We start from the raw sequence: 21218 nt of genomic DNA, 5'->3' as shown, positions 1-21218 counted from the left end.
GTGGGGCGTCGGGGGCCCGAGGCCGCGTTCCCGGAGGGTGGCACCCGGTCCTAAGGGTGCCCGCAGACCGGCGACACACCGGCGGCGGGCGGGCGTCACGGGGCACCGCGCCGCCTTTTCATTGGTGGGCTCGCAGCGTTCGGGCGGCCGCTTCCGCCCGGGCGCGAAATGGCGACGCCGGCGTCAGCGCCGCGAGGTGGCGCGCCCCGGCCGCGGGCCACCCCTTCCCGGAACAAAGATGGCCGCAGTCTGAGCCGGCCCCGGTCCGAGGCGTCGCCGGCGCTCTGTCGGCTGTCGGGTCACGGGCGCGGGTCTCGGGCGGCCGGTGAGTGGGGAAGCGGGCCCGCGGCCGGGGCGAGCTCAGCCGGGACGCCGTCCGCTCGGCCGCGAGCCGCCGCCGTTGGGCGAGGCAGAGCGGCGCTCGGCCCCGCGTTCCCCGCGTCGCGCCGCTGAGGGAGCCGGGCCGTCCGCGGTGACCTTGGTCTGGCGGCGGGCCCCTGCCGAGCGGGCTTCGGAGCCGCGGGCGCGGGGTGTTCCGGCCCCAGGGACCCCCCGGCTTCCCGCACGCAGCTGCGGGGATGGGGCGGGGGGCGGCGGCCCCTCCCTCGGCAGCCGGGACCTGCGCGCTGGCAGCCGCTTGGGGAGCTGGGGGGGGCGCAGGTCCCCGAAACCGTGGGAGGGGCCCGCAAGCTGTGTCCAGCCTCCTGCAGCCGCAGCTTGCTGGGAACGGAGATCCCGGAGCCGCCGGGCCGGTGGGGACGCAGATGGATCCTGTCCTCATGCGCGGTCACTGGGGGCGACTTCCTGGTCTCCGCGCGGCCCATTGGGATAAGCAGGCTTCTTGGGGGACAGAGTCCGCCCACAGCAGGTGCTCTGCGGCCGGCCTGGCGGACTTGGCTCCCGGAAGTGGTCTTGGTTAGTAGCCAGCGCTTCCCCGGCCTGCAGGGCAGCAGTGGGATTACGGGGGCCTCTCCTGGGGGGCTCCCGCGGGTACAGCTCTTGGTTTCTGGCATGCTGCACTTCTGCTCTGGGCCCGCCTTTTGTGTTTTATGGATTTGAAAAGCGAGGAGACAGTATGTCTTCCATCCCCTGGGTCACTCCCCGGATGATGGGCCAGGCCAGGCCGAAGCCAGGAGCCTGGCGCTCTGTCCAGTCTCCCACGTGGCTGCAGGGGCCCAAGCACTTGGGCCATCAGGTCTGTCTCCCGAGCCATCAGCAGGGAGCCGGCTTGGCGTGGAGCAGCTGGGACCTGAACTGGCGCCCCTGTGGGTAGCTGGTGTCACAGGCTGAGCCTCCCCCCCCCCACCGCGGGCTGAAGGCGTGGCCGGTGCTGGGCTGGGAGCCCAGGCAGTTGCAGGCTGCAGACTGGAGTCCAGGGGAGGGCCGGGTGGGGCCAGAGTTCCCCACACCCCTGTTTCCTCACCTAGGCCAAGACTGGGCTGGGCAGCAGCCGCGGCTTCTCTGGACCCGCCGTGCCGAGGCCTGGGCCGTCTCAGCTTCCTCCTCCTCCCTCCCCAGCTCCCAAGCAGTCCCACGGGCTGCCCTGTGTGGCTATGGCATCCAGGCGGCTGCCCCACTGGCTCTGGTGGCTCCTGGGCAGCGTCCTGCTGGGGGAGGTGTCTGCACGGCCTGCCAATCACTCGTCCACCCGGGAGGAAAACGAGATCCTGCCCCCAGACCACCTGAACGGGGTGAAGCTGGAGATGGACGGGCACCTCAACAAGGACTTCCACCAGGAGGTCTTCCTGGGCAAGGACATGGACGGCTTCGAGGAGGACGCCGAGCCGCGGCGCAGCCGGAGGAAACTGATGCTCATCTTCTCCAAGTGGGGGCCTGGACACGGGGGCTTGGGCTGGGCTGGGCTGCGGGTGGGCTCTCTGGGGGCCAGGACATGGGGGCTTGGGGGGCTGGGCTGGGCTGGGGGTGGGCTCTCTGGGGGCCTGGACACGGGGGCTTGGGGGGCTGGGCTGGGGGTGGGGGTGGGCTCTCTGGGGGCCTGGACACGGGGACTTGGGGGGCTGGGCTGGGCTGGGGGTGGGCTCTCTGGGGGCCTGGACACCGGGGCTTGGGCTGGGCTGGGCTGGGGGTGGGCTCTCTGGGGGCCTGGACACGGGGGCTTGGGGGGCTGGGCTGGGCTGGGGGTGGGCTCTCTGGGGGCCTGGACATGGAGGCTTGGGGGGCTGGGCTGGGCTGGGGGTGGGACTGAGCCGTCACAGCTGGGGCCCTCAGGACGGACAGCAGTCCCTATTGCCCACACTGCACAGCTGACCAGACTTCCGGTCAGCGCCCTGAGGGAGCTTGGGAGCTGCCTGTGGCCGTGGCCACTGCAGGTCCATCCCAGTCAGCCGGGAAGGAGCTGGGGGTGGGTCTCTTGTGTTTGGGGGTCTCTTTCTTTAACATGAGCTTCGTTTATTTACTTGAAAGTGAGAGCAAGAGCTAGGGCACTTCCATCTGCTGGATCACTCCCACGGGTGGCCACGTTCACTCCCACTAGTGACCACGTTTACTCCCATGGGCGGCCACATTTATTCCCACAGATGGCCATGTTCTCTCTGCCTGTGGCCACGTTTCCTTCCGTGGGTGGCTACATTCACTCCTGCCGATGGCTTCAGGGGCCAGGGCTGGTTCAGGCTGAAGCCAGGAGCCTGGAGCTCTGTCCAGGTCTCCCGTGTGGGTGCTGGGGCCCAGGTCCCTGGGCTGTCAGCCCATTAGCAGGGAGCTGGGTCAGAAGTGGAGCCCGAGACTGGCGCCCATGTGGGATGCTGGTGTTGCAGGCCACAGCGCCAGCTCCTGGAGTCTTCCGTCCTGTCCACAGACAAGCGCTGTGTGCTCACAGGGTCTCCTGATGTGCTCGGGCCTCGCTTCTGCAGGGCAGCCTGCATGGTCCCAAGGCCAAGCACTTTGAGGGGGGCCTTTTGCCTCCCCTCTCAGACGTCCAGGGAGCCCCGTGTCTCCTGCGGCTTCCCATACCCTGCTGGGTGGTGTGGCTGGCCCGTGGAGCTGTCTAGCATCTGATGCCTGCCTGCCGTCTACCGTCACGCAGGGTGGACGTGAACACCGACCGCAAGATCAGCGCCAAGGAGATGCAGCGCTGGATCATGGAGAAGACGGCGGAGCACTTCCAGGAGGCCGTCAGGGAGAACAAGATGCACTTCCGGGCCGTGGACCCTGACGGCGATGGTGCTGTGGCCCGGGGGCGGGCCTGGGGGCGGGCACCAGGCCGTGGACCCTGACGGCGACAGTGCTGTGGTCTGGGGGCGGGCACCAGGCCGTGGACCCTCAGGGCGACGGTGCTGTGGCCCGGGGGAAGGCCTGGGGGTGGGCACCAGGCCGTGGACCCTCAGGGCGACGGTGCTGTGGTCTGGGGGTGGGCACCAGGCTGTGGACCCTGACGGCGATGGTGCTGTGGCCTGGGGGCGGGCACCAGGCCCCAGCTCCACGGGGCTCCAGCGGGAGGGCCCTGAGGTGTGGCTGGTGCTGTAGGCATCAGCGAGCTGGGCTGGGTTGTGCACCGGGCTGTGTCCTCGCACGTGTGGAGCAGGCCCCGCCCCTGCACCGCAGCCCTGGCTGGACACCTGGTGCTGGCCCTGCCCCTCCCGCCTGTGCAGCAGCTGGGGCCTGGGGCCCTCTGCCCGCGTCCTGAAGTAGCCCTGTCTCTCCCTGGCGGGGTCTGCCCTGCAGGCCGCGTGTCGTGGGACGAGTACAAGGTGAAGTTCCTGGTGAGCAAGGGCCACAGCGAGAAGGAGGTGCTGGACGCCGTCCAGAGCAAGAGGGAGCTACAGGTGGACGAGGAGAGTGAGTGCCGGCCCGGCCAAGGCACGGGCGCCAGCTGTGCCCTGGGGCTGGGATGCAGTCAGGGCGCGGCCCACTCTCCCTGGGTCGAGAGGGGAAGGGTCAGGAGCTTCCTGTGGGAGAATGTGGAGTGTGTGGTCATCTGGGTGCTGTGCAGGGGTTCAGTGGCACCCACAGGTGGAGTGTGTGGTCGCCTGAGTGCTGTGCAGGGTGTCAGTGGCACCCACAGGTGGAGTGTGTGGTCGCCTGGGTGCTGTGCAGGGTGTCAGTGGCACCCACAGGTGGAGTGTGTGGTCGCCTGGGTGCTGTGCAGGGTGTCAGTGGCACCCACAGATGGAGTGTGTGGTCGCCTGGGTGCTGTGCAGGGGTTCAGTGCACCCACAGGTGGAGAGTGTGGTCGTCTGGGTGCTGTACGGGTGTCAGTGGCACCCACAGGTGGAGAGTGTGGTCGCCTGGGTGCTGTGCAGGGTGTCAGTGGCACCCACAGGTGGAGTGTGTGGACGCCTGGGTGCTGTGCAGGGTGTCAGTGGTACCCAGAGGTGAAGTGTGTGGTCGCCTGGGTGCTGTGCAGGGGTTCAGTGCACCCAGAAGTGGAGGGTGTGGTCGCCTGGGTGCTGTACGGGTGTCAGTGGCACCCACAGGTGGAGTGTGTGGTCGCCTGGGTGCTGTGCTGGGTGTCAGTGCACCCACAGGTGGAGTGTGTGGTCGCCTGGGTGCTGTACGGGTGTCAGTGGCACCCACAGGTGGAGTGTGTGGTCGCCTGGGTGCTGTGCAGGGTGTCAGTGGCACCCACAGGTGGAGTGTGTGGTCGCCTGGGTGCTGTGCGGGGTGTCAGTGGCACCCACAGGTGGAGTGTGTGGTCGCCAGGGTGCTGTGCGGGGTGTCAGTGGCACCCACAGGTGGAGTGTGTGGTCGCCTGGGTGCTGTGCAGGGTGTCAGTGGCACCCACAGGTGAAGTGTATGGTCGCCTGGGTGCTGTGCAGGGGTTCAGTGCACCCACAAGTGGAGTGTGTGGTCGCCTGGGTGCTGTGCAGGGGTGTCAGTGGCACCCACAGGTGAAGTGTGTGGTCGCCTGGGTGCTGTACGGGTGTCAGTGCACCCACAGGTGGAGTGTGTGGTCGCCTGGGTGCTGTGCAGGGGTGTCAGTGGCACCCACAGGTGGAGGGTGTGGTCGCCTGGGTGCTGTGCAGGGGTTCAGTGCACCCACAGGTGGAGAGTGTGGTCGTCTGGGTGCTGTACGGGTGTCAGTGGCACCCACAGGTGGAGAGTGTGGTCGCCTGGGTGCTGTGCAGGGTGTCAGTGGCACCCACAGGTGGAGTGTGTGGTCGCCTGGGTGCTGTGCAGGGTGTCAGTGGCACCCACAGGTGGAGAGTGTGGTCGCCTGGGTGCTGTGCAGGGTGTCAGTGGCACCCACAGGTGGAGTGTGTGGTCGCCTGGGTGCTGTGCTGGGTGTCAGTGCACCCACAGGTGGAGGGTGTGGTCGCCTGGGTGCTGTACGGGTGTCAGTGCACCCACAGGTGGAGTGTGTGGTCGCCTGGGTGCTGTACAGGTGTCAGTGCACCCACAGGTGGAGTGTGTGGTTGCCTGGGTGCTGTATGGGTGTCAGTGGCACCCACAGGTGGAGTGTGTGGTCGCCTGGGTGCTGTGCAGGGTGTCAGTGGCACCCACAGGTGGAGTGTGTGGTCGCCTGGGTGCTGTGCAGGGTGTCAGTGGCACTCACAGGTGAAGTGTGTGGTCGCCTGGGTGCTGTGCAGGGGTTCAGTGCACCCATAGGTGTAGGGTGTGGTCACCTGGGTGCTGTGCAGGGTGTCAGTGGCACCCACAGGTGGAGTGTGTGGTCGCCTGGGTGCTGTGCAGGGTGTCAGTGGCACCCACAGGTGGAGGGTGTGGTCGCCTGGGTGCTGTGCAGGGGTTCAGTGGCACCCACAGGTGGAGAGTGTGGTCGCCTGGGTGCTGTGCAGGGTGTCAGTGGCACCCACAGGTGGAGTGTGTGGTCGCCTGGGTGCTGTACGGGTGTCAGTGCACCCACAGATGGAGGTGTGGTCGTCTGGGTGCTGTGCAGGGTGTCATTGGCACCCACAGGTGGAGTGTGTGGTCGCCTGGGTGCTGTGCCGGGTGTCAGTGGGACCCAGCACGGTTGGTTTGCATCAGTGCTGACCCTTCCCCGTGTGCACATGGGCTCTGTGGAGCTGGACTTGGCGGTCACCGGGTGGTCCACGCTCAGGGCCTGACCCTCTGCCCCCTCTTGGCTTTCTGGCTGTGGACGGCATTTAGGGGCTGCCTGCTCTGGTGCCGAGGCCCGGCTGAGTCCTGGGCTGCCCGACTGAGGAGGCTGTGGGCAGGGTGTGGGCAGGGCGGGCTCCTGAGGTTGGGGGTCTCTGGAGGAACCTGCCCTGTCCCTTCGAGCTCCTGCCACTACCCTGGTCCTCTGGCCTCTGCCATCCGTGGCCATCTTCCCTTGCGTGTCCTCCTTTGGCCAAGGCCCAGGCCTGTGTCTGGGCTGTCACAGCTGTGCTCAGCCACGGAGCAGTCATGGCTGCAGAGGCCTCTCTGCGCACGAGGTCTGGTCTGCAGTGGGAGCTGGGGGTGGAAGGTCTGCCCAGGTCTTGGCCCAGCCTGAGAGGGTCCCTTGCTGTCTTTTGCCGTGACCCGGGCTAGAGAGAGGGCCCTGGGCCAGCCTCCCTCCCTCCCTGGAGCCGTTGGGGCCAGAGACAGCTGTGACTCAGGCGTGGGGCTCCCACCTGCCTGCCCAGGTCAGGCGTCTCCTTATGGTGGCACAAGGGCAGCTCGGCTTCTCTGGGGTGTCCCCAGGGACAGTGGGACTGGCGGGGCCACTGTTGCATGTGGGTGCGCGTGGAGGGGGCCGGGTGTTGCATGTGGGTGCGTATTCAGGGCTGGGTGCGGGTTCAGGGCTGGATGCGGGTGTGTGTGCGTGTTCAGGGCTGTGTGTGGGTGCGTGTGCGTGTTCAGGGCTGGGTGTGTGCACCTGCGTGTTCAGGGCTGTGTGTGGGTGTGCGTGCGTGTTCAGGGCTGCGTGTGGGTGTGTGTGCGTGTTCAGAGCTGGGTGCGTGTGCATGTTCAGGGCTGGGTGCGTATGCGTGTTCAGGGCTGGGTGCATGTGCGTGTTCAGGGCTGTGTGCGTGTTCGGGGCTGGGTGTGGGTGCGTGTGCGTGTTCAGGGCTGCGTGTGCGTGTTCAGGGCTGGGTGCGTGTGCGTATTCAGGGCTGGGTGCTGGGTGCGTGTTCAGGGCTGGGTGTGGGTGCGTGTGCAGGGTTGCGTGTGGGTGTGTGTGTGTGTGTTCAGTGCTGGGTGCGTGTGCATGTTCAGGGCTGGGTGTAGGTACATGTTAAGGGCTGTGTGTTGTGTGGGTGCGTGTTCAGGGCTGGGTGTGGGTGCGTGTGCGTGTTCAGGGCTGGGTGCATGTGTGTGTTCAGGGCTGGGTGCTGGGTGCGGGTGCGTGTTCAGGGCTGGGTGCGTGTGTGTGTTCAGGGCTGGGTGCTGGGTGCGGGTGCGTGTTCAGGGCTGGTGTGTGTGTGTGTTCAGTGCTGGGTGCGGGTGTGTGTTCAGGGCTGGGTGCGTGTGCGTGTTCAGGGCTGCATGTGGGTGCGTGTGCATGTTCAGGGCTGGGTGTGTGCCTGTGTCTGTGCAGGGGCCCTGGAGCAGTTTCCCGGGAAACAGAACCTGAGTGTGGCCCGGGGAGCAGCCTTCGGGGTGGGGTCCGCGTGTCCCCTCCTGAGGCCCCAGGCTCAGTGTGCCTGGTCTCATGGGCGGCCGCTCTCAGCACAGGAAGTCCTGGAGAACCTCAAGGACCGCTGGTACCAGGCCGACAGCCCCCCCGCCGACCTGCTGCTGACCGAGGACGAGTTCCTGTCCTTCCTGCACCCCGAGCACAGCCGGGGCATGCTCAAGTTCATGGTCAAGGAGATCATCCGGGACCTGGGTGAGGCAGGGGCTGGGCCGCAGGCCGGCTCCGGGCTGGCTGGGGGGCTGCGGGGCTGAGCCGGGCGGCGCCGCCGGCCTCACGCGGGCTCGGTGCACAGACCAGGACGGGGACAAGCAGCTGTCTCTGCCCGAGTTCGTGTCCCTGCCCGTGGGCACCGTGGAGAACCAGCAGGCCCAGGACATGGATGACAGCTGGGTCCGAGACAGGAGGAAGGAGTTCGAGGAGCTGATCGACGCCAACCACGACGGGGTCGTGACCTCGGAGGAGCTGGAGGTGAGCGGGCCCGGCTGGGGCAGGGGGCGTCCGCCCTGCCCCCAGGCACGCTCGCTGGGAGCTGCGTGGGTGCCGTGCGCTCTCATCCTCAGATGAGTCACTTTCTCTACACCAGAAGCCGCTGATGGCCCAGTGGGGCCACCTGGGGCCTGGCAGCCCCATGAGCTCCCCCACCCCCCCGGGCCGTGCACCCCAGGGCCCTCGGCTTCTCCCTGCCCAGCACCCCCCCCCCGGGAGTGAATGTTCCAGAACGAGCCCACTTCCCAGCCAGGGGCCGCGGGGTGAAGACGCTCGCCTTGCGCCCCCACTGCGGGTGCCACTGTGTTTCGGGGTGCAGTGGGGCTGGGGAGGGGCGGGGCCGGCCCCCAGGATGGAGCCTGCACCCTGTGCCCTGCAGAGCTACATGGACCCCATGAACGAGTACAACGCCCTGAATGAGGCCAAGCAGATGATCGCCATCGCCGACGAGAACCAGGACCTGCACCTGGAGGCGGACGAGGTCCTCAAGTACAGCGAGTTCTTCACAGGCAGCAAGCTCATGGACTACGCGCGCAGCGTGCACGAGGAGTTCTGAGCACGGCCGCGACCTCCGCCCGCCCATGCGGCGTCTGGCTTCCAAGAACCCGCGGCCGAGCCCTGCCCGGCGCCGACCACATCAGGGCCCCGGGCCCCGGGCTGGGCCCCGTGGGAAACCACGCAGCTCCTGCTGTTTCCTTGAAAACAGAATTGGAAGGTTTGCGGGAAGTGAGCCGCGGGCTGGTGCAGGGCCCTCCTTGGGAGCAACAGTTAATTTAAATTACAGTTGCCTTTTTCTCTCAGCCTCGCTTCTCTGTTGACAAAACTGAAGGGTGGGACTCCCTGTGGCCTGGCGCCTTCCACTCAGGGCCTGGGGCTGTGGTGTGTGCGGGTGGGGCCTCAGATGCCCCTGGGGGTGGGGCTCAGCCGCAGGTGCCCCCAGCACGGCCCTCCCGTCCGTCCTCCCCCCCCCCGCCTGTGGCCAGAGTACACAGGACCCCAGCGTCCTTGCCTCCCAGGGCAGGTGTGTGCTGACGCTGGGCTGGACGTCTGGCTGTGCAGTGGCCCTGCCAGCTCCAGGCTGGTGTTCAGGGGCAGTCATCCCTTGGAGCCACTCCGGGCCTCCCCCCAACTGGGCATGCAGCTCGAGCCCCTGGCCAGCATGTCTGGTCGCCACGGCAGGCTGACGGACAAGGACAGCACAAGGCGGCCCTGCCCAGGCGGGGAGCAGGTCTCCATGACGCAGTCTTACTTCCTGGGCCACTGTTTTCTCACGAGCGTCGTCTCTTCTCCAGAAGTGTGCCCGCTGGGGCAGGCGCCGGCCCCTCCCACGTGTGGCCCCGCGGCCGGTCCATCCTGAACCCACGGGGGTGAGGGGTGGCCGGTGATGTCCCCGGCGCCTGGCCCTCCACCCCTGGGGGGATCCGGGTGGAGCTCCCGCTCCTGACAGCCGCCTGGCCCACCCCAGAGGCTGGAATCTGTCTCTCCCTCTGTTCTGCCTCTCAAATATTTTAAGAATTTTTGCTTTGGAGCAGGGTCCACGCCTGTTTCCCCCAGGGCTCCCCCAACACCTGGGACCTGGCCCAGTCCAGCTGGAGGGGCCGCTGGGGAGAGAAGCACTGGACAGGAGCTCTCCCGGGAGACCTCGGCCCTGACCAGTTCACTCAGGCCCCGTGGTGGCCTGCGGTGGATGCCGAGCCCGTCACCACTGCCACTCAGTTTCTCTCCCGAGGGCCGCCGGGGCCGCCAGCATCTTCCAGATGCTCGCTGCTCGAAGAGTTTTGCATTAACTGAAATGTTTGGTTTTTTAAGGATGTGTTTATTTGAAAGGCAGAGCTACGGAGAGCAGGAGGTGATCAGTAGAGCTACAGCCTGCCGTGCCGGCTCCCATGTGGGCGTTGGTTCCAGTCCTGGCTGCTCCACTTCCTGTCCAGCTCCCTGCTGTAGCTGGGAAAGCAGAGGAGGCTGGGGCAGGGGCTTGGCCCCCGCACCACGTGGGAGGCCCAGGAGAAGCTCCTGGCTCCTGCCACAGCCTGGCCCAGCCAGGGGAGTGAACCAGTGGGCGGAAGACCCCTGTCTCTGTCTTTTAAATTAATGACAACTGAAAAATAAACACCTGAGACCATTCCCGTGTGGAGATCCCATCTGCTCCATGTGCCGACTGCGGCCTTCCGTGGTGCTTGTGGGGGTCACGTGGGGCCACGCTGTCTTCCTGGGGGTGGGCGGCCAGCCAGTGGACAGCCCTGCGGGGCCTGAGGCCGGGCCGCGAGCCTCTTGTGCCCACAGCAAGGGGCCCTCAGTTTGCCAAAGTCTAAGGGGGGCGTCCACCTTGGGTCCCCTCAGGGTGGAGGCCAGGGAAACCTGACTTCCTTGGCAGACCCACAGCATCCTCGGCGGGTCCAGTCCCTAGCGCATCTGTAGCCAGTGATGTGTACTGGCCTCCATGGCTGAGTGGCCAGGGTGGGGTCTCCGGCAGCACTGCCCGCCCAGACCCCGTGTCCCCCGGGACCCGGGCAGAGCCGGGGCTGAGATCTCTGGGGGGGGCAGCTCCTCGTCTGCTGGCCGGCCTGCCAGGTCTCAGCACACGCATGCGCACAGGTCACACGCGTGATGGCCGGACCCCCACCCCAGGCCCTCTCTGTACCTCAGGGGCTTTGGGAGAGTGACCACATGGTGGCCAGGTGCAGAGCTGGCCTCTCCCCATCCCCAGCGGCCTAGGCCTCTAAGGCTGGGGATTTCCCTGCCCTGAGCCTGGGGGGAGGAAGGGGATTTCCACCCTCCCCTGCCATCATGTGGGGTGCGGGGCAGACCCCTGCCCGAGCCTTTCCTCTAGAAGCATGGATTGAGAGAGCGGTCCCGCCCCGCCCCTCCCCCGCAGCCCTTATAGCCACATCCTGCAAGGAGAGCCTGCAGTCCCACGTTCACAGTGATGCCTGTGGGGGCCTGGCCCGCAGCGCTCGGCTTGGCCCTGCTGCTCCTGGGGCTCCTGCTGGGTGCCGAGGCCAGGCCGGACTGCGTCGGGGACACCTACCCCGGCGGGCACCGGTGCTGCCATGAGTGCCAGCCAGGTCAGTGGCTCGCCTTGGGGTGGGGGTAGGGGCCGAGACCCGGGACGAGGGAGCAGGCCTGACACCGCTGGTTTCCACTGCAGGCTACGGCATGGTGAGCCGCTGTGACCACAGCCAGGACACCATCTGCCGCCCGTGCGAGCCCGGCTTCTACAACGAGGCCGTCAACTACGAGGCCTGCAAGCCTTGCACACAGTGCAACAGGAGTGAGCAACGCCCCCGCCCTGAGCCCCCCACCCCCTCCAGCCCCACACTGCCCCAGGTGGCCCCCAAGGAGCCACGGCACCCCCGGGCCACCTGTCCCTGCCCTCGTCCTCGGGGGCCACGTGGAGCCCACTGGGAGGGCGCTGGCCGCAGTGTCCCAGAGCCCTTGAGGATGGGGAGGGGGCTCCGGGGCTGGGCTGGCCAAGCCTCCCCCTGACCGCCCCTGCGCCAACCCCTGCTCAGGGAGCGGGAGTGAACCCCAGCAGGAATGCACCCGTACACGAGACACCGTCTGCCGCTGCCGGCCAGGCACCCAGCCCCTGAACGGCTACAAGCACGGAGTGGGTGAGCCTCGGCTGGGCCCCTGTGCCTGGACGCCCCTCCCCAGCGCCCCCGCCCCTCCGCTCACCCCACACCTCGGCGCTGGCCTGTGTTGCAGACTGTGCCCCCTGCCCCCAGGGCCACTTCTCCGAGGGCAACAACCGGGCCTGCAGGCCCTGGACCAAGTGAGTGCTGGGGGCTCAGACGCTCAGGGGCCCCCCAACCTCCCCTGGGGACCCAGGCCTGGAAGTGTGAGGAAGACCCTCACTCTCCCGGGGGGAGGCATCAGAGGGAGCGAAGGGTGAGGGGAGGCGGCAGGCGAGGGCGCGGGGCTGGGGCCTGGCTGCCTATGGTCTGGATTCCCAGGGTGGCCCAGGGTGGCCGGGAAGGGGTCTCTGGCCTGGCTGACACCCGCTCCTCCCCCAGCTGCACCTTAGCTGGGAAGCGGACACTGCAGCCGGCCAGCAGTGTCTCGGACACTGTCTGTGAGGACAGGAGCTCCCTGGCTACGCGGCCCTGGGAGACCCCCAGTGCCCCTGCCCGGCCCCCCACGGCCAGGACTTCCACAGCCCGGCCCAGGACGCCCCAGGGTCCCTCCACACCCACCTTGGAGGCCTCCAAGGGTAAGCAGCACGGGGAGTGGGGGGCACTGTCTTGTGACCTCACTGGGGCCCCTCCCATGAACTCTACCCAGCAAGCCCCTCCCCACAGGCCCCCAGCTGGCCATTGTCCTGAGCCTGGGCCTGGGCCTGGGCCTGCTGGCCCCCCTGGCTGCTCTGCTGGCCCTGTACCTGCACCAAAGGGCCTGGAGGCCCCCCAAGCCCCCTGGTGAGTGTCCACTGTGGATCCAGCCCAGACCATCCCTGGGGGCTGAGGCCCCTCCCACCTCTGGCTCTTTCCCTCTCCCAGGAGGAGGAAGCTTCCGGACCCCCATCCAAGAGGAGCAGACAGATGCTGGTTCGACAATGGCCAAGATCTGAGCAGCATCGCCGGGGAGGGGGCTGCACCCAGCCAGGCTGGCCCTCAGGGGGTAGGGGGGCCAAGGAGCAGGCCTCCGCCCACGCCCCTGGTGCCGTTTTAGGTGCTGTGCTCCGGGCTCTCCCATGTGTGTTGTGCACACTCCCTGCCCAGGTCATTCACCCAATAAACACGCCTGCAACCACTGGTCTGTGACTCGGCCCCGTGGGGGGGCTGGGGTCCCACGTCTTGGGGAGGCCAGAGCTGCAGCTTCCAGGGACCCCAAGTCCGGTGTGGCGGGGCCAGGCCAGGATCCAAGGCAAGCATGTAGCACCTGCATGTCCTGAGTCGTCAGAGGGGCCCCGGGGGCCTCCCTGCTGCACTGGAGTGGGGGCGGCCCCAGGACCCTCCTAACTGCCGCCCCGGTCCATGCATCCCTGCATGGACAGTGTCCACCGGATGGCCACTGTGGGCAGTGGGAGGCTTCTGACAGGGCCAGGTTTGCACCCACCTGAGGCCCGGCCACTCTGCTCCTGGGCACTGACCCCAGGGCAGGTGCCGTGGGCCTGACCAAGACCTTCCAGCACCCGGGAGGAAAACGCCGGCTGGCTGGTGGCAGTGGTGCAGGGTCCAGACCCCTCCTTTCTCAATGACTGGGGCAGTGTCCACCTTGTGATCCTGGCGTGAACCTCTGACCCGTCCTCCCCACGCCCTGCCCAGACCGCCCCAGGCCAACAGCGGACAGCAGTCACCGCCTTGGGAGCCTGGGAGGGATAGAACCCCGACACTCACGCCCCGCGCCCACCACTCTGGATCCACTGCTCCGGCACTGTCCCTCCATCCCCTTGCCCCTGGAGCCGGGGGTCGGGCTGGCCAGGGTCAGGGCTGTAGCTGTCCCTGGGGTCGGGCAGCCCGGTGAGCACAGCTGACTGCTGGCGAAACCCTGCTTATGACGGGAAACCACGGCAGCTGCAGGGCGGCTTCCGGAGTGGGGACAGGAAGGGGCCGGGGGCGCAGCTGCCTGCTGACTTTGCCCTGGCGTGTGCCCCCACCCTTGGATTTCCGCGGTCTGCATGGCAGTCATGCCCCCAGCCCGCGCCCCCCACGACCGGCCCCGCCCCTCCCCCGGGCGCCACTCTGCCAGTCCCCAGAAGGGTGCCGAGCCGTGTGGCCAGCTGGGGTGGGGACGACCCTGTGCTAGCAAAGGCCTGGCCTCTCACTGAGGCACGCACTTCCCATGGAGCAGTCACTGCTTTAGTAAATTCCAAACACACACATGGGGGATCCAGAAGAAGCTCCTGGCTCCTGGCTTTGGATCGGCCCAGCTCCGGCCGTTGTGGCCAATTGAGGAGTGAACCAGCGAATGGACGACCTCTCTTTCTCTTTCTCTCTCTCTCTCTCTCTCTGTTTCTCCCCCTCTCTCTCCCCCTCCCCCTCTCCCTCTGTAACTCTGCCTTTTGAATAAATAAATACAACTTTTAAAAAAGTGACCAATGTTTACTACAACGTTCTGGGAGAAAAAAACGAAAGATTTATTTAGGGGCCGGCGCTGTGGCAGAGCGGATAAAGCCGCTGCCTGCAGTGCCGGCATCCCATATGGGCATCGGTTCGAGCCCCAGCTGCTCCTCATCCAATCCAGCTCTCTGCTATGGCCCAAGTCCTTGGGCCCCTGCACCCGCATGGAAGGCCCGGAGGAAGCTCCTGGTTCTCTGTCTCTCTGTCTCTGCCTCTCTCTGTAACTCTGACTTTCAAATAAAAAAAGGCAGAGTGATAGACACAGAGACATCTTCATTCCACTGGCTCCCTGTCCACGTGGCCATAACAGCCAGGGCTGGGCTAGCCCACATGAGGAGCTGTGGGTCTCCCACGTGGGTGGCAGGGACTCAGCTACTTGGGCCGTCTAGCTGCTTCCCAGGTGCATCGGCAGAAGCACACCGGCCTGGACGCGAACCCAGGCTCCCTGATGTGGGGTGCAGTGCCCCACTCTGCCACAATGCTGCCCCTGTTCATTGTTTAATTTGCTTATTTATTTATTTATTTGAGAAGCAGAGAAACAGCCTGGGGTGGGGGGAGGGAGAGAGAATGAGCAAGTGCCTATAACAGGGCTGGGCAGGGACGAAGCCAGGACCGGAACTCACCCAGGACCCCCACGTGGGTGCAGGGGCCCAGGCGTGTGGGTCGTCCTCACTGGCTTCCCGGGTGCGTCAGCAAGGAGCTGGGTCGGAAGTGGAGCTGGCGTCACCACTGTGGTTTCCCCCTCACCACGACACCCACTGCCCGCCCCATCTCTTCCCTCAGGGAGAGCCCCTGGCCTGGCCAGCCCTGCCCCTCGCCGCAGCCACAGCCTGTGCTGGAGACGCCCCTTCTGCAAGGACCCAGGCATCTCCAACTGACATCTGTCATTCACCTGGGAAGGGAACAACTGGGGGCTGCGCTGTGGTGCAGGTTCAGCCACCGGGGTCCCACAGAGCCGCCAGTTCAAGTCCCGGCGGCTCTTCTTCCCATCCAGCTCCCTGCTGATGGTCTGGGAAAGCAGCGGAGGATGGTCCAAGTGCTTGGGCCCCTGCACTCACGAGGGAGACCTGGAAGAAGCTCCTGACTCCTGGATTTGGATGGGCCCAGCTCCGGCCATTGCAGCCAGTTGTGGAGTGAACCAGTGGATGGAAGACCTCTCTCTCCCCGCCCCTCTCTCTCTGCCCCACCCTGTAACTCTGCTCCTAAAATAGAATATAATAAAATAAAAATTTTAAAAAGGAATAGCATCTTTTGAGTAAAGGCAACACGTTCCCTGGTGTGTCCCCGCCGGCCCCTCCTGCCAGCTCCCTGCGGAGGCAAAGCTGAGCCCAGGGGCGCCCCGAGCCCATCCGGCTGGGCGGGCTGGGGTCCCCAGCGCCCGCCCGCCCCGCCATTTCGGCCTCTTTAGTGTGGTTCTGGGGCTACACGGCCTCCAGCCGCCTCCGGGCGGGCGGGGCTGGGCGGGGCGCGGGGCCTTCTGAAATCCCCGCGCGCTAGCAGCCGCGGGCACGGGGCGATGGGCGCGCGGACGGCCCTGTGCGGGGTCGCACTGCTCTGCGCCCTGGGCCTGGGTCGGCGCGCAGCCGGGGTACCGAGCTGCGGCCCTGGCCGCTCCCTGGAAGGCAAGGGCGCCGACGCGCGCTGCTGCGGGCCGTGCGCCCCGGGTGAGGCTCGGCGGGGCGGGACCGCGGGCCGCGGCAGGCGGGCAGGGGCAGGGATGGGCGTCCCGTCTGGCGCGGGGCCCCGGGTTGGAGGGAGGGCTCAGGTTAGGGTCCCAGGACCTCACTTCTGCCCCGCCCACTCCTCTGAGCCGGTGAACCGGGCCGCGGGGCGGAGTGTGCGGCGCGGAGGAAGCCGGGCCCAGTGTTCGGGCCGCCCTGGCTACTTTTCAGTGTCCAGCAGAGACAGTGACCAGGGCCACCTGGGAGTGCAGCCAGGCCTTGTGGCTGAGGACCTGGCCACCTGGGATGGAGGCAGAGCTGGACTTGGCCCAGGGACCCTGGAGGGCGGGGGGGGGGGGGGCGCCGGAGAGCTGAGGGGCCCTGTCCTTTGGCCCAGAGCCGCTGTGCTCCGAGCGCAACTGCACCTGCGTCCAGCCCGGCTTCCACTGCGGAGACCCCCAGTGCCGGACCTGCAAGCACCACCCTTGTCCACCGGGACAGGAGGCGCAGCGGCAAGGTGAGTGCTGGGGGCTGCTGCACCTGGCCAGGCCTGGGCCGGACAGCGAGAGCCGAGGGCGGGACTCGGGTGAGAGCGTGGGGGGGTGAGCGTGGGGGGGTGAGCGTGGGGGTGTCTGTGGGGGTGAGTGTGGGGGTGTCTGTGAGAGTGAGAGTGGGGGTGTGTGAGGGTCAGCGGGGTGGTCTGTGGGGGTGTCTGTGAGGGTGAGCGTGGGGGTGAGCATGGGGGTGGGGTGGGGTGAGCGTGGGGGTGAGCGTAGGGGTGAGGGTGGGGGTGGGGGCGAGTGTGGGGTAAGTGTGGGGGGTGAGCGTAGGGGTGAGCGGGGGGTGAGCGTGGGGGTGAGTGTGGGGTGAGCGTAGGGGTGAGGGTGGGGGTGGGGGCGAGTGTGGGGTAAGTGTGGGGGGTGAGCGTAGGGGTGAGCGGGGGGTGAGCGTGGGGGTGAGTGTGGGGTGAGCGTAGGGGTGAGCGTAAGGGTGAGCGTGGGGGGTGAGCGTGGGGAGTGAGCGGGGGGGGTGAGCGTGGGGGGTGAGCGTGGGGGTGAGCGTGGGGGTGAGCATGGGGTGAGCGTGGGGGGTGAGCGTGGGGAGTGAGCGGGGGGTGAGTGTGGGGGTGAGTGTGGGGTGAGCGTGGGGGTGAGCGTGAGGGTGAGCTGGGGGGGTGAGCTGGGGGGGGTGAGCGTGGGGGTGAGCGTGAGGGTGAGCGTGGGGGTGAGCATGGGGTGAGCGTGGGGGGTGAGCGTGGGGGGTGAGCGGGGGGTGAGCGTGGGGGTGAGTGTGGGGTGAGCGTGGGGGTGAGCGTGAGGGTGAGCATGAGGGTGAGCGTGGGGAGTGAGCGGGGGGGTGAGCGTGGGGGTGAGTGTGGGGTGAGCGTGGGGGTGAGCATGGGGGGTGAGCGGGGGGTGAATGTGGGGTGAACGTAGGGGTGAGCGTGAGGGTGAGCATGGGGTGAGCGTGGGGGGTGAGCATGGGGGGTGAGCGTGGGGGTGAGCGTAAGGGTGAGTGTGGGGGGTGAGCGTGGGGAGTGGGGGTGAGTGTGGGAGTGAGAGTGGGGGAGAGCGTGAGGGTGAGCGTGGGGTGAGCGTGGGGGGTGAGCGTGGGGGGTGAGCGTGGGGGTGAGCGTGGGGTGAGCGTGGGGGTGAGTGGGGGTGAGCGTGGGAGCGAGCGTGGGGGAGAGCATGAGGGTGAGCGTGGGGTGAGCATGGGGGTGAGCGTGTGAGTGTGTGGGGTGGGGGCTCGTCCTCTGCGTGGGCACGCCCTTGGGTTTGGGCGTGCCAGGCTGTGGCTCAGGGAGGCCAGCCCCCCCCAGCCTATACTGCTGCTTCCGGGAGAAAGGGTCCCCTTGGGGCTGGGCTCAGGCCATGGCGCCCTGGCTCTGACCCTGACCCAGGTCCTGCCATCAGCCCAGTCCTGAGCCAGTCCTGTGTCCCCTCCTGGGGTCTGGGGTGGGCCTTCCTGGAGGGAGCAGCTCACTGCCTGACCGGCGGTTCTGCCCGGCACCCGGGCTCCGTGTGGCGCTTGGGGTCAGGTCGGGGGGCAGCTGCAGCACCTCAGTCCTCTCTGGCCCCTCCCCACACAGCCCCCACCGTCCCTCTGCTGGGAGCCTCATGGGGGCGACCTGTGTGTTCTCTCTGCCCCCAGGGAATTTCAACTTTGGCTTTCGGTGTGTGGACTGTGCAGAGGGGACCTTCTCAGTGGGCGGTGCCAGCCGCTGCAGGCCCTGGGCAGAGTGAGTCCTGGGGGGCGGGGGGGGTGGTCCAGGCACCCTTGAGGGCCCCCCCACCTCTACACACAGCAGTCCTGGAGGTGGGGCTCCTGGGAGGCCAGGGCTGACCGTGCCCACTTGTGTCCCAGCTGCTCCCAATTTGGGTTTCTCACCTCGTTCCCCGGGAACAAGACCCACAACGCCGCCTGCACCCCGGGTCCGGGGCCCGCTGACCGGCTCAGCAGGTTGCTCCTACCCCTCCTCGCCATGGCTGCCTGTATCCTGGTCCTCACCACAGCCCAGCTAGGCCTGCACATCTGGCGGCTGAGGAGGCAACACGCGTGGCCCCGAGGTCAGTGGCGCCCTGGGGTGGTGGGAGGCGAGGCCCTGGCCGCCTGCTGACCGCAGCCCCCCTGCAGAGACCCAGCTGCTCCTGGAGGCGCCACTGCCCCCAGCCGAGGACACCTGCAGCTGCCAGTTCCCGGAGGAGGAGCGGGGCGAGCAGCTGGCGGAGGAGAAGGGCCGGCCGGGGCACCTGCAGGCGTGAGGCGGCTCAGGGACAGCAGGCCCCAGGAGCTCGCCCGCGATGACCCTGGGCGCAAGGGCGCTGTGTTCTGCTTTGGGCCTGGCCCTGCTCCCCTTGATGGCGGAAGCAGGCATGGCACGGTGACCATGCAGGGGAGAGATGGACGTAGGACCGGGCGGCTGCTGCTCTCCCTCACCAGCCCCTCCCCCCAGTGCAGAGGCCGTGGCAAGCAGAGCCCAGCAGAGGACCTGGCCTCAGGCGGCTTCCAATAAACACCTGTCCCGTGACCCGAGTGGACGGACGTACACTGGGGATGTGGCGAAGGGGAGGACGCCTCGCCCACCGGTGCCTACAGCCCCCTCTTCCACGGGGTACGGGGGAGGCAGCCAAGGCTGTCCTAGGGGCTCCAGCCTAGGAGGGGTGGGGGGTAGGACACGGGGCCAGGGGCCGTTTGGTCCTAGGTAGGAATGCTTGGCCAGGCCCACAGGACTCAGCTTCCTGGAGGAGGGGACAACCTACCCCTTGCCCAGTCACCCGCCTGTCACAGCTGTGTCCAGGCCTGTGGTCTCTGAGACCCCCGCTTCCCACAAGACAGGCCAGTTCCACACCTAGCACTGTTGGGGGTGGCAGCCTCGGGGCGGGGGCCCTGTCCATCCTCACCCCACGAGATCCACCCCTGGGGGCCTGGCTCCGAGTCCCACCCACTTGTGCAGCCTGCCCACTGGCTGGCTGACGGGAACAGCTTGGCGCAGCTTTCGAGGAGTGGCAGGCAGGCCAGTGAAGACCCGCTCACCCGCCACCGCCCTCCTCCCAGTGCCCAGAGGGGACTGCCCGTAGGGCAGAGCCAGGATCTGGGCCACCCCCAGCAAAGGCTCCGGGAGACAGGCAGGAGGTGGGGACCCTGCAGCAGCGCCTCTTCCCTGCCCAGCCGGGGACTGCTGGGAGGTGGGAGACGGGGAGGGGGCACAGTGAGGGGACCCGGCCAGGCTGTGCCTGAGGGCAGCACGCAGGACTGACTCAGCTGTTGCATGGGCAGGTGTGGGGGGGGAGGCAGGTCTGGCCCAGCACCGCGGGAGACCCTGCCTTGCCCAGGCCAGCTCTGGGCCCCACAGGCTCCCTGTGGAAACCCCCGCCCCACAGGAAACCCACAGGAAGCCCCTCCCCCAGGGGCTGGAGTTCACCTTGTTTTTCGGGCCTCAAGGCTGCAGGGTTCCCAGAAGCGGCTCCGCCCGCCCCCGCCCACTCACCTGGCTGCAGGAGGCCCCGCCCTTCCCCAGACTTGGACTCTGGAGAGATCGGGGCGAGGGGCAGGCAAGAGCCAGGTCTGGCTGTGGGACCTGAGCCCGCCCTCCTGCCCCTGAGGACCAGCCCCAGGAGGGGCTGCCTTTCAGCCACACCTGTCCCTGTCTGGCCGGGGACAGACACCCACCTCCCACCATCGCTTCTCCCACGGGAACTTCCAGAACTCTCCAAAGAGAGACTGAGACCAGGGGCTGCTTCTGGCTCCCTTCTGAGAGACTTCGGGGGAGGGGCTGGAGGAAGTGGGTGCAGGAGAGCCCCACAGAACCTTGGCCCCAGGGCCACAGGGGTCAGGACCGGGGCAGCTTGGCCACCCAGCGTCTCCTGTAGGTGGAAGGCACTGCTGGAGGCTCCCACCCTCCTGGAGGACCCCAGACTCCCCCTGGGACAGGCGCATGGGCCCCGGCTCTGTCCCAACTGTTACACCAGGAGCTGGAAGGTGCTTATTGCAAAGCAGGGAGCAAGGGGCTGAGGCCACCACTGTGTCCCAGCTCCCTGCGGGGTCGAGGGCTGGGGCAAAGGCTCTTAGGGACAGAAGTGGGGGTCAGGAGGCATGGGTTCAGCTCGTGGGCGGGCAGTGGCTTTACGCTGCACCACAGCGCCGGCCCCCATCTGGGTCTGCCCCTCGGACATAGGAAGTGGGCTGAACCCAGCGTGCCTCACGCCGTTTTCTTCCCTGACTTACCTTTGCGTTTTTAAGCAGTATTTATTTTTCACTTTTATTTGGCAGAGTGACAGTGAGAGACAGTGACACAGACTGTGCTGGCTCACTCCCCAAACGCCCCCAACAGCCAGGGCTGGGCCAGGATAAAGCCAGGAGCCTGGAACTCAGCCCGGGGTGTCCCACACGGAGCTCCCGAGCGCGCTGGGGCCGTGGCCGGCCGCCTCCCAGGGTGCGCATGCGCAGCACTCCAGCAAGGGATGTGGCTGGGGGGTGCTTCAGTGACTCTGCCAAACACCCACGCCTGCCGAGAAGCTGAGGGAGGGGCCGGCCCGCACGCGCTGCCACCCGCAGCCGTCACGTCACTGAAATGTTGGGAGCACCCAGTACCTGCCAGCCAGCCAGCTGCGGCTCTGGTGGCCAAGTCCTTAGCGGCCACCTGGCTGAGTGGGGCTGGGGGCGGGCCCCGAGGGGAGAAGGCTGAACAGCAGTGGGGGGCCTGGCCTTGCACCTGCTCAGGGCCAGTGAGGAAAGTGGCTGTCCCACCTGCTGGAGGGCCAGGGTCTCCAGGCGGGCACGGGAGGGGCAGGGGGTAGAGGGCGAAGGGGCCACCAACACAGCCCGACCGAGGGTGCGGGAGGGAGGGGGAGGCAGTGGAGCAGGGCAGGGGGTGACCCCTGCCACACCCTGAGCCTGGTCTTCACCCCCCTGAGCCCATCCCAGAGGGACCTCCAGGCCTTGGGGCAAGGGGCGCCCAGACCCTGC

The 21218-nt window shown here is 67.5% G+C and overlaps 3 protein-coding genes across 7 annotated transcripts; all 3 read left to right on the top strand.

Annotated features, from left to right (window-relative positions):
* Nucleotides 1-153: 153 nt before the first annotated feature.
* SDF4 (stromal cell derived factor 4) lies at nt 154-8826 on the top strand. 3 transcript variants are annotated; one of them, XM_062190255.1, is made up of 7 exons: nt 154-325; nt 1519-1825; nt 3044-3180; nt 3682-3795; nt 7574-7732; nt 7833-8008; nt 8406-8826. In XM_062190255.1, the coding sequence occupies exons 1-7, from the start codon at nt 169-171 to the stop codon at nt 8580-8582; spliced, it is 1227 nt and encodes a 408-aa protein (XP_062046239.1). In that variant the 5' UTR covers nt 154-168; the 3' UTR covers nt 8583-8826. The 3 variants fall into 3 exon arrangements, with proteins under 3 accessions (XP_062046239.1, XP_062046240.1, XP_062046238.1); XM_062190256.1 differs by having other exon boundaries at nt 236-325; nt 1428-1825; XM_062190254.1 differs by lacking the exon at nt 154-325 and adding an exon at nt 750-915.
* A 103-nt stretch (nt 8827-8929) lies between these two features.
* On the top strand, nt 8930-12844 carry TNFRSF4 (TNF receptor superfamily member 4). 3 transcript variants are annotated; one of them, XM_062190258.1, is made up of 7 exons: nt 8930-11091; nt 11175-11297; nt 11539-11640; nt 11735-11801; nt 12043-12239; nt 12328-12444; nt 12526-12844. In XM_062190258.1, exons 1-7 carry the CDS (start codon nt 10953-10955, stop codon nt 12594-12596), a joined length of 816 nt encoding a protein of 271 aa, XP_062046242.1. In that variant the 5' UTR covers nt 8930-10952; the 3' UTR covers nt 12597-12844. The 3 variants fall into 3 exon arrangements, with proteins under 3 accessions (XP_062046242.1, XP_062046243.1, XP_062046241.1); XM_062190259.1 differs by lacking the exon at nt 12328-12444; XM_062190257.1 differs by having other exon boundaries at nt 12328-12844.
* Nucleotides 12845-15601: 2757 nt separating this feature from the next.
* Nucleotides 15602-18773, top strand: TNFRSF18 (TNF receptor superfamily member 18). The gene is made up of 5 exons (XM_062193054.1): nt 15602-15752; nt 16147-16266; nt 17904-17991; nt 18117-18319; nt 18387-18773. Exons 1-5 carry the CDS (start codon nt 15605-15607, stop codon nt 18512-18514), a joined length of 687 nt encoding a protein of 228 aa, XP_062049038.1. The 5' UTR covers nt 15602-15604; the 3' UTR covers nt 18515-18773.
* The last annotated feature ends 2445 nt before the right edge of the window (nt 18774-21218 follow it).

Source organism: Lepus europaeus, chromosome 5 (genome assembly GCF_033115175.1).
Source record: "Lepus europaeus isolate LE1 chromosome 5, mLepTim1.pri, whole genome shotgun sequence".
Taxonomy (NCBI): Eukaryota; Metazoa; Chordata; class Mammalia; order Lagomorpha; family Leporidae; genus Lepus; species Lepus europaeus.
The sequence above is the reverse complement of the archived record's forward strand: the minus strand, read 5'-3'. Positions and strand labels throughout refer to the sequence as shown.

Bases quoted from the DNA above. Each gene is read 5' to 3' on its own strand.
- SDF4 (XM_062190255.1), top strand. From the start codon at position 169: ATGGCGACGCCGGCGTCAGCGCCGCGAGGTGGCGCGCCCCGGCCGCGG. The intron at 3,796-7,573 runs GTGAGTGCCGGC...GGCCGCTCTCAG, and splicing joins GCTACAGGTGGACGAGGAGA to CACAGGAAGTCCTGGAGAAC. The intron at 7,733-7,832 runs GTGAGGCAGGGG...CTCGGTGCACAG, and splicing joins GGAGATCATCCGGGACCTGG to ACCAGGACGGGGACAAGCAG.
- TNFRSF4 (XM_062190257.1), top strand. From the start codon at position 10,953: ATGCCTGTGGGGGCCTGGCCCGCAGCGCTCGGCTTGGCCCTGCTGCTC. The intron at 11,092-11,174 runs GTCAGTGGCTCG...TTTCCACTGCAG, and splicing joins CTGCCATGAGTGCCAGCCAG to GCTACGGCATGGTGAGCCGC. The intron at 11,641-11,734 runs GTGAGCCTCGGC...CCTGTGTTGCAG, and splicing joins CGGCTACAAGCACGGAGTGG to ACTGTGCCCCCTGCCCCCAG.
- TNFRSF18 (XM_062193054.1), top strand. From the start codon at position 15,605: ATGGGCGCGCGGACGGCCCTGTGCGGGGTCGCACTGCTCTGCGCCCTG. The intron at 16,267-17,903 runs GTGAGTGCTGGG...CTCTGCCCCCAG, and splicing joins ACAGGAGGCGCAGCGGCAAG to GGAATTTCAACTTTGGCTTT. The intron at 17,992-18,116 runs GTGAGTCCTGGG...CTTGTGTCCCAG, and splicing joins CGCTGCAGGCCCTGGGCAGA to CTGCTCCCAATTTGGGTTTC.